The sequence below is a fragment of the Mastomys coucha genome, unplaced genomic scaffold (genome assembly GCF_008632895.1).
Source record: "Mastomys coucha isolate ucsf_1 unplaced genomic scaffold, UCSF_Mcou_1 pScaffold16, whole genome shotgun sequence".
Lineage (NCBI taxonomy): Eukaryota > Metazoa > Chordata > Mammalia > Rodentia > Muridae > Mastomys > Mastomys coucha.
In genome coordinates, this window is record NW_022196898.1 from 8,935,121 (window position 1) to 8,944,019 (window position 8,899).

The 8,899-nt window shown below is 41.1% G+C and overlaps 2 protein-coding genes across 2 annotated transcripts in view; one reads left to right on the top strand and one right to left on the bottom strand.

The window, feature by feature from the left end:
- Positions 1–2,464: 2,464 nt before the first annotated feature.
- On the bottom strand, positions 2,465–6,395 carry Serp1 (stress associated endoplasmic reticulum protein 1). Its single transcript, XM_031373903.1, has 3 exons — positions 5,936–6,395; positions 5,599–5,674; positions 2,465–4,366 (listed from the first exon to the last, which is right to left on the bottom strand). Exons 1-3 carry the CDS (start codon positions 6,017–6,019, stop codon positions 4,326–4,328), a joined length of 201 nt encoding a protein of 66 aa, XP_031229763.1. The 5' UTR covers positions 6,020–6,395; the 3' UTR covers positions 2,465–4,325.
- Positions 6,343–8,899, top strand: part of Eif2a (eukaryotic translation initiation factor 2A) — a 29,143-nt gene continuing 26,586 nt past the window's right edge. Inside the window, exon 1 of the mRNA XM_031373902.1 lies at positions 6,343–6,604. Coding sequence (XP_031229762.1) covers positions 6,577–6,604 — 28 coding nt within the window. The 5' untranslated portion in view covers positions 6,343–6,576. The remainder of the gene's footprint in view (positions 6,605–8,899) is intronic.

Sequence of the window (8,899 nt, forward strand, 5' to 3'; positions counted from 1 at the left end):
TGAACTCTAGGCAATTTTCCTGGATCAGCCTCCTCAGTGCTAGGATTATAGACAGCGCACACCACCAGCTCCTCATAGTTGTTCTTAAAGTAATTTTAGTTTGGAGTTATTTCTCAGCATCACAGATGAAAATACTTTAATTTTCTATTACATGAAAAACCAGTGTAAAGGCTAACTGAATTCACTTTCAAAAGAAACTGTATCAGAGAACACTTTCTTCTCTCTTCTTTGGATTTGCAACTTGAGAAAAATTAAAGGCTTTTCTAGAAGCATATGTGAAAGGCATGTAAGTTTTGTGGCCAGTTCTGTGATTTCTAGAGAGTGCAGTTAGTCAGACCTTGACTTTGTTTTTGTCTGCCCCCCCCCAAAGCTGTTATCATTCCTCATTTACATGTTCTTTGAGCTACTGTAGCAGTTATGGATATGCCTTAGGTAATTGCCTATAGGACTCTACAACTCTACCTGCTTGTTACTTAGTAATCACTGGATAAATGCCTATTTTGTTTGCAAACCTCCCACAGTTCTGCTATCTTTGTTTCTGCAACATGCACTGGTTTGAATCATAAAAGGTCAGGGTTTTTTTTTTCCTCTTAAGTACTGGCACATGTATATTCAGTGTTCTGTTTCTTATTACAGATGTGCTATGAACAACTTCCTCAAGTCCCTATGGCTGTGACTTCCCTGCTATGCTGGACTACAATATGGAGCCAGGAGCAGAGAGGAACCCTGCGTCACTTCCTCTCCTCTTGTCTCTCCTACTTTGCTTTTGTCAAGAGTATTTTATCCCATCAACCTGAAACTTAAGATAATTTCTAGACAGAGAATGTCATGATGTTCTAAGTTTATATATGTCATGCACTATGTTTTATGCATTAGATATAGTAATAAGTCCTGAAATAAAAGTTTTGTGTGATCGTCCCGTGTGTCCAAGATCCCACCAGTAGCCAGCCTCATGTGGAGCCCAAGTGGCCCCACAATTAAAAACAGAGGTAAACACATCGATGTAAGCCCAAACCAAAGACAATGTATCCTGCTACAGTGAAAACCTTGTGCTACTTTAGAAACCTGATTGCCAGCAACATTGTATTCAAACTAGCATACACACAATGAAATGGTAACTCTTTATTCTGTCAGAGGTAAACCACTGAATATTTGGGCAAACTCATTTCCTTGCTGTGCTCAGCATTACAGGATAATATAAAATCTGAGTGAAATGTGCTTTTTCCTTCAGCCAAACTTGGGTACTAACAACTATATGCTAAGTGGGTAAGTGTTGAATTTTCTTGCTTTTTACACATATTTCTTGCTACCAGGTCTAATTACAGACCTAATCCGTACCTCTCCGTATTATTTCTTTTGAGTTAATGTGTCTGTTAACTTACCACCAAACTAGAGTTACCTGAGAGAAGGAATCTCAATTGAGAAAATGCCTCCATAAGGTCCTGCCTTAATTAATGATTGATGGGGGAGGGTCCAACCCATTTTAGGTGGTACCATCACTGGGCTGCCAGTCCTGGGTTCTACAGGAAAGCAGGCTGAGCAACCAACCAGTAAGAAGTGACCCTCCATGGACTCTGGACCAGCTCCTGCCTCTAGGTTCCTGCCCTGCTTGAGTTCCTACTTTGACTTCTTGACTTCCTTTGATGATGAACAGTGAGTGAGAGGGAAATAAATCCTTTCTTCTCCAACTTGTTTTTCAGTCATGGTGTTTAGCTGCAGCAACAGAAACCTTAAGACCCTTAAATACAGACTTTTCTATTTTTTCTTCTTCCACTTTTTCAAGACAGGGCTTCTCTGTGTAGTAGTCCTGGCTCTCAGGGAGCTCGCTCTGGAGACCAGGCTTGTCTAGAGCTCAGAGATCTGCCTGCCTTTTCCTCCCAAGGGCTGGGATCAAAGGCATTCGCCACCACTGCCAGGCTAAGTACAGGCATTCTTTTAAAATAAATTTCTATAAACTATGAAAAGTATTCAAATAAGAACTCTGCGGGCTGGCGAGATGGCTCAGCGAATAAGAGCATTGACTGCTCTTCCGAAGGTCCTGAGTTCAAATCCCAGCAACCACATGGTGGCTCACAACCACCCATGAGATCTGACACCCTCTTCTGGTGCATCTGAAGACAGCTACAGTGTATTACGCCGGAGCAAGCAGGGCCATCCTGAGTTCAATTCCCAGCAGCCACACGATGGCTCATGGCCATCGGTACAACTATAGTGCACTCATACACACAAAATAATAAATAAATAAATCTTTGCCAGGCGGTGGTGGCGCACACCTTTAATCCCAGCACTTGGGAGGCAGAGGCAGGTGGATTTCTGAGTTCGAGGCCAGTCTGGTCTACAGAGTGAGTTCCAGGACAGCCAGGGCTACAAAGAGAAACCCTGCCTCGAAAACAACAACAACAAAAACAACAACAACAACAAAAAAAAGAACTCTGCAAAATCATTTTCTTTTACAACAAAAGCATCAAATATCCAAGGAACTTTATTTTTAAACCATAAATCAAACAGACACAACTTTCATTGACCCAAATATGCATAATCCAACCTAAATATAAAATGCACTGAATAGGTAAATTACATGATACAAAGGGAATGTAATTTTACAAATGTGAAATGATTGATGGCTACAGCAATTTAACAAATTAATTAAAACATTGTATGTTTAAAAAACAAAGATATCTTAAAGCCAATTATCTATAGTAAACCAAGGGAAATTCTGGTATGGAATGATTTGATTCAAAGGAAATAAGGCACCTGCTATAAATTTAGAGAATATCTTTCACTTTTAAAGTTATAGTAAAATAGAATTAGTTAACCAAGACTTGCTTTAGAGGGAATCAAGGTCAGGGATTCACTTCCAGGGTGAAAAGAGGCAAACAGTCATGAGCCTGCGGACCCAGAGCCAGCTTTCTTTCCTGATCAGATACAGTTAGATTCCTGTGCATCCCTAATTACTCATTTCCTTCATTCTCCTCTGCATCTGAGGGGATCCAAAGTCCTGTGAGGTTTACACTGCTCTCAGAACAGGTAGCAAGTTTCCCTTCTGTTCCTTTGAAAACAGCTTATTTCAAAAGAGATCTCCTGAGGCAAATAAGAAAGCAAACATAAGCAGGCTTCTTCCAATTCATAAAAAGATATTGCTTGGTGTCTGCACCAAGTTCTGGCTAAGTGCAGAAATAGTCAGGACTACTTGCAGTTTTCAATAGTACCAGAAAGCCTCAAACCTGCCTCATCACTCTCACCCTTACTATTAGTTAAAGGAAAATTTGATCAATCACAACCTACTAAGTCATACAAAGGAAGACTAGACTGATCCTTATCAGTGAATTCATTTAATTCCAAATGCTAGTTTAGATTGATAGACCTAGAACCCTAAGGGCAATTCAATCATAACTTTTTAGTTGATGTGCCTTTTTGGTATTAAAAGTGCAATTAACATGCTAAGATATCATATGGCACATGGGACTCCACATGTTTCAACGAGGCATTTACTTCTTGTAGTCTTTTCCCCTTAACTTTTTTTCTACACAGTAAACCCCTTGATAAGTTAATTCTGATCAGTGTGACATCAGCAAACCATCTCTAATTTCGTTTCTCCATGATAGCTTTTCGTGGAACTGCAATCACTTTGATTAAGTTACAAAATGCTCAACCTAGGCTCAAATGGGATCCTAGGTGGCTATACTTTCTCATGCAAAATTCAAGGCTATGTAACAGAAACATTATCATTAAAAACAGATGCAGCTGTAAGCATCTCTACTTACAATACGCCCTAGGAGCTTTTAAAAAATTTTAGGTGACAATGATCGTGGTAAAACTAGGCCGTGTAGTTGTCCATTTATAAGCACCTTATTATAGGATAGTTACATGTCCCTATAATTGAGTGTGCTTTTCAATCCAAGAGTAATAAAGTGCCTAGCTATATAAAACCTTAAGATTCCAAAATTTAAATTAAGCTAATTGCATTTACACATTAGGGTTAACAAAATCTATACCCTGTCTACACAGATTTAATCTAATTAGTCATAAGTTTTAATAACCACATTAAACTCATTCTGTACTGAATAAGTATGGTCTACTACTGGAACTTAATAATCAAATTTTATTGCTTTATTCATGTGGTGCTTTTGCAAGGCACTGTGGCATGGGCTAGCAAACCTGGAATGACTCTTGAAGAAACCTTGGAATGACACATGAAGGCTGCTATGAAAGTCGTTCTGAGGCAGGGTGATTTACTGAATTCTTTTTAACCAGGGCATCAAACATCAGGAATGAGTTCAAGTTAAAATTCACAGGAGAATGGAAAGATCTCAAGGTCAGTCACTTCACATGCCCATCCTGATACTTTGAATAATCTGGAAAATTGCTGTGAAGATAAAGAGCAAATATTAAAATAAGTTGAAGAAAACAGGCCTCTCAACTAAAAGTAATCTATTACAGCAGTTGCAGAGCCCAGAGTGATCGTACAGCCAGTTACAAATGCTAATCTAACTTTACTATAATAAAGTGAGACAGGTTTATCATAATTAAACAATTAAATGCCTTTAAATGATTATTATCTTGTGGTGCTGGTGATGGTACCCAGGACCTGATGCATGATAGGTAACTGCAACTGAGCTTCACGTCGACCTCAAATTATTTCTTTAATTATAGGCTCCTTGACTTTTACCTGTAAGATGTACAAGAGAGCTTCCATATGTGAAATTATTGTAGAAATAACTTAAAAACACCAAAAACAAACACATTTTTCTACCATAGATTTATTTCAGTTTATTTCTAACATATCCTTAAAGGCCTGGTTTCCTAATATATGCACATTTCTTCATTCTCACAAAGCTGAAATTCAATAATCTTTGTGTTACATAAACTGGTTGGCTCTTGGCCACATATCAAGAAAGCTTCCGGTTGTTGAGTTTAGAAAAAAGGCAAAGTGAAATGTTAAATGAAAATCTCAGTAACTGTAGAATGTGGCAAATAAAAGTATCTGTCTCTATAATAACAGCTTGCCTATTAAAGCAACACACAGAACAGAAAGACATTCTGAAAGACATCTGCAGAGGCAAGAGTCTATCACCTTAAAAGCAGGCTGTCTTAATAACTAATTTTTCCTGAAAATACTTGCCTTGCCTCATACACTAAATTTCCAAACAGGTATGTTTCCTCTGCAGAAAACCAATTCTTTGTACTGGCCTTACTTTCTATACTTAGTTTTTGACATAGACATCTTTGATACTTGTACCCTGTTCAGTCTTGTAATAGTATCCAGATGTTCACGATGTTCTTTAAGATTTTTGCAACACTATTGATAACAGAGTTACAATGCAAATCATTCTTATTCCAAGAGTTATTTGGTGCTTAATTTCTTCTAAGGGATCATTAGGAAGATCTAATCTCTCCTTTTTCTTTTCTTTTCTTTTTTTTTTGAACTTCTATGAGCGCAAATCAAGGCAAGAGAAATTTCTGGGGCACGACCGTCTGTGGTACAAGTAATCTGGTTCACTAGAAACAATTCTCCCAGCAGGTGGGTTGAGAACCACGCGGGTAGGACTCGCCACTCATCCACGTCATTCCAAACCACGAGAGCCCCCAAACACTTACCAGAGCCACAGACAACAAAAATGAAGAGGGCCAATAACCAGGGTCCTACCGACGCCTTTTCTTCGGGGGCATTTCTCTGCAAAAAGAAAAAAAAAAAAACCAGTTTCAAACGCAGAGAAACCACTCTCGGATCCTGGCCTCGCATGGCCTGCACCCCAAGCCAGGTGGCCGGCGGGCAACTCACAGATCTCTCCTCCCACCCCAGATTCCACCGCAGCGGGAGTCCGGAATCAGGCGGGTCTGGGGAGAACTCGCCGCGACCGCGGCCCCGGCCCGGCGAGGCGCGGGCCTCGGCCCCCGGCCCCCGGCATGGAGAAGGATGCCCGCTTTCCCTTACCGAGGTCTTAGCGACGTTGCCGCGCTGAGTTATGTTCTTGCTGTGCTTCTCGTTGGCCATACGGATCCTCTGCTTGGCGACCATCTTCGCGGCGCCACCTGCCCCAAGAACCTCTCGGACTCGCTCGGTCGCCGCTCCCGGGCTACCGGGAGGCTCGGCTCGCGGTGCCTACGCCGCCTACAGCCAACTGGGCCCGGACGCCGAGCGCTGGAGCACCAGCAGCCGCCGATCAGGGCGGTCTGAGCAGCCGAGGGGCGGCGCGCCGGGGAGAGCGGGCCGCAGGGCCGACAAGCAAGATTCCAACCACCGGACAGCGAAGCCGGCAACCTCGAACTAGTTCGGGTTCGGCTGCCAACGTCAGCACTGGGCAGACCCCGCCCCGCGGAAGTACGGACTCCGCCCGCTCCGGAGAAGGAGGGCGGGGGCCGGCCGCAGCCGCAGCCAGGCCCTTCCACGATCGGGAAAGCGGGGAGCCGGAGCTGCGCGTGCGCGCTCGGAAAAGCGGAAGTGAATTGGCCCCGAGGCTGGAGGCGCCGGAAACACCAGCTCGCAGTCGTTGCGCTTGGGGAGACGTGTAGAGGCCGGGTTCGGCCTTTATTGAACTCTCACCCCAGCGCGTGGGTTTCTCTTTCCGGGACAAGATGGCGCCGTCCACACCGCTGTTGACAGGTGAGTTCCAAAAGAGCGAGTGACTCTTCCTTTACAGTGATTTCTTTCTGTGTCTTGGCGCTGAAGAATTACTTAGCAAACCTTGGACGTCCGTCTTGCCTTTTCTCCTGGAAGGACCAAACTGTCTTTTGGTTTATTTGATAATTAGCATGGCAGTGGGAAGTGAAGCCCCCGTCTCCAATAGTCCCTCCTCCCAGTTATCCATCCATCGTTCTATCTCTTCCCTAGGAATAGACAGGTAACAGAAAGTACTAGTTTGATGTGTGACCTCTGGTCTGCAATGCTGCGAGTTCCCTGGACCCTTCTTAAATCACCTGAATAATAGAAGAAACGAGACTCCTCACATCAAATTCATCTGAACTTAAGTAATTAAAAATTACGTGCCCCCTTATTTTTATGAGGTCAGTGGGACTTGATAGGGAGCAAGACAATCCTGGTATAGGTTAGATTTCATGCTGAAGATGTGGCTTAGGGTGGCAGCAGTGAGCAGGATAATGATAGGCTAATGTTAAGTGAAACAGCATTTAAGAAGTAGAACATTAGAAGACTCTGGGAATTTAAAGCTGACACAGACTGTGGTGCTTAAAAAGCAACAACAACAAAAACTTGGACAGCACCAGGAAAGGTTATGGCTTGGGTGTGTAAGTTTGAAAAACGAAAGATTCAAATAGAAAAGAATTGGGAAAGAAAAAAATCGTTGATAACAATGTAGGAAGAAAGATAACATCATTAGGACAAAATTCTTATTTTTGAGAATTGGAGACATGGCAAAGCTTTTTACACTTCTTGCCAGTCTAGGAATATATTTTAAGATTCATGCATACTCCTGTTCAGTTAGACTACCATAATTTATTCACCAAATATTTATAAGGTGCTAGTTGTAAGCTTCTAAGCACCATGCCAGACAGATTGTTTTGTTTAGATTTACTATTTATTTATTGTGTGTCTGTATATGAGCGTGTACACAGGACTGCAGGTCCTTAGAGGCCCTTTGAGGGTGTGGGCTTCCCTGAAGCTGGAGTTAGAGTTGTGGGCCTCACCTTAGGTGAGTGCTGAGAACTCAATTTATTTCTTCTTAAGAGAAGCAAGTACTCCTAATGCTGAGCCATCTCTCCAGCCTTCTGACGCTATTTAAATGGCATAATTATGTAATTAAATAAATTGTTTCCCTAACTTTGCTACTTAAAAGATTTAATACTAAATGAATATTTGAATTCTACTTAAAAAGTAGTACATTAAAAAGTGATGAAATGTTCTGCCCTTTTAAGGCAGTGTAAAGTCCATCCTGGTTAGCCCAGACTATGGGTCACTTATAATCTTAGAACAGCTCTTGAAATTATTGCATTGGCATCCTGTCTTATTTTGTATTCCATCAGTACTGAGTGGTTTGTTAAAGTCCCTTATGTTATTCTTTGGAATTATCCTATTCTTTCTGTTGACTTGGCAAGCTACTTCCAAGCAGTTTACCACACTTTCTGAGCTATTTTTCACTCATTTTTCAAGTGTCACAAAGGAAATTCTCTATTTGTTCAGCTATTCTCCTTCCCTGCAAGGCTGTTAAATTCTTGAAATTTGTTGTAAAGTCTTAATCATCCTTGCCTTTTCGGTGCCTAATGCAGAACCTAGTAACTAATAGGCACTAAACATAGGAGAGTTAACTAATGAAGAATACATAGTATATAATCAAGTGAACAAAGTAACAGTTTTTCTCACAGGATTCTAAGTTAAGTCTTTGTTCTGACACTCTCTCATAGTATTATATTCTTAGATGCCCAAAGATTACTTGGCCGGGTTTACATTACATATTTATAGGGATTAACCCAGGTATTTCCATTCCATGGTTTACTGTCTACCAATAAAACATCCTGATTACTCTTTAAACATTCTTTGTTTTAAGTTTTTAAATTCTTAGATATTGTTTAATGTATACTTACAAGGTTTATAGACCTATGAATAATTGTTTATTGTTATGCTCTAAGTCAGAAATGAGAAAAGACCAAAACAAGTGAAACTTAAGTTTTGTTCTTATTTTTTAAAGATTTATTTATTTTATATATATGAGTACACTGTAGATGTCTACAAACACACCAGAAGAGGGCATCAGATCCCATTATAGACGGTTCTGAGCCACCATGTGGTTGCTGGGATTTGAACTCAGGACCTTCAGAAGAGCAGTCAGTGCTCTTAACCGCTAAGCTATCTCACCAGCCCCGAAACTTGAGTTTTTAAACACTTGTTTTAAAAAAGCTTTAGTGTTGATAAATTTAAGTATTCACATGACTCCAAAAAAAAAAA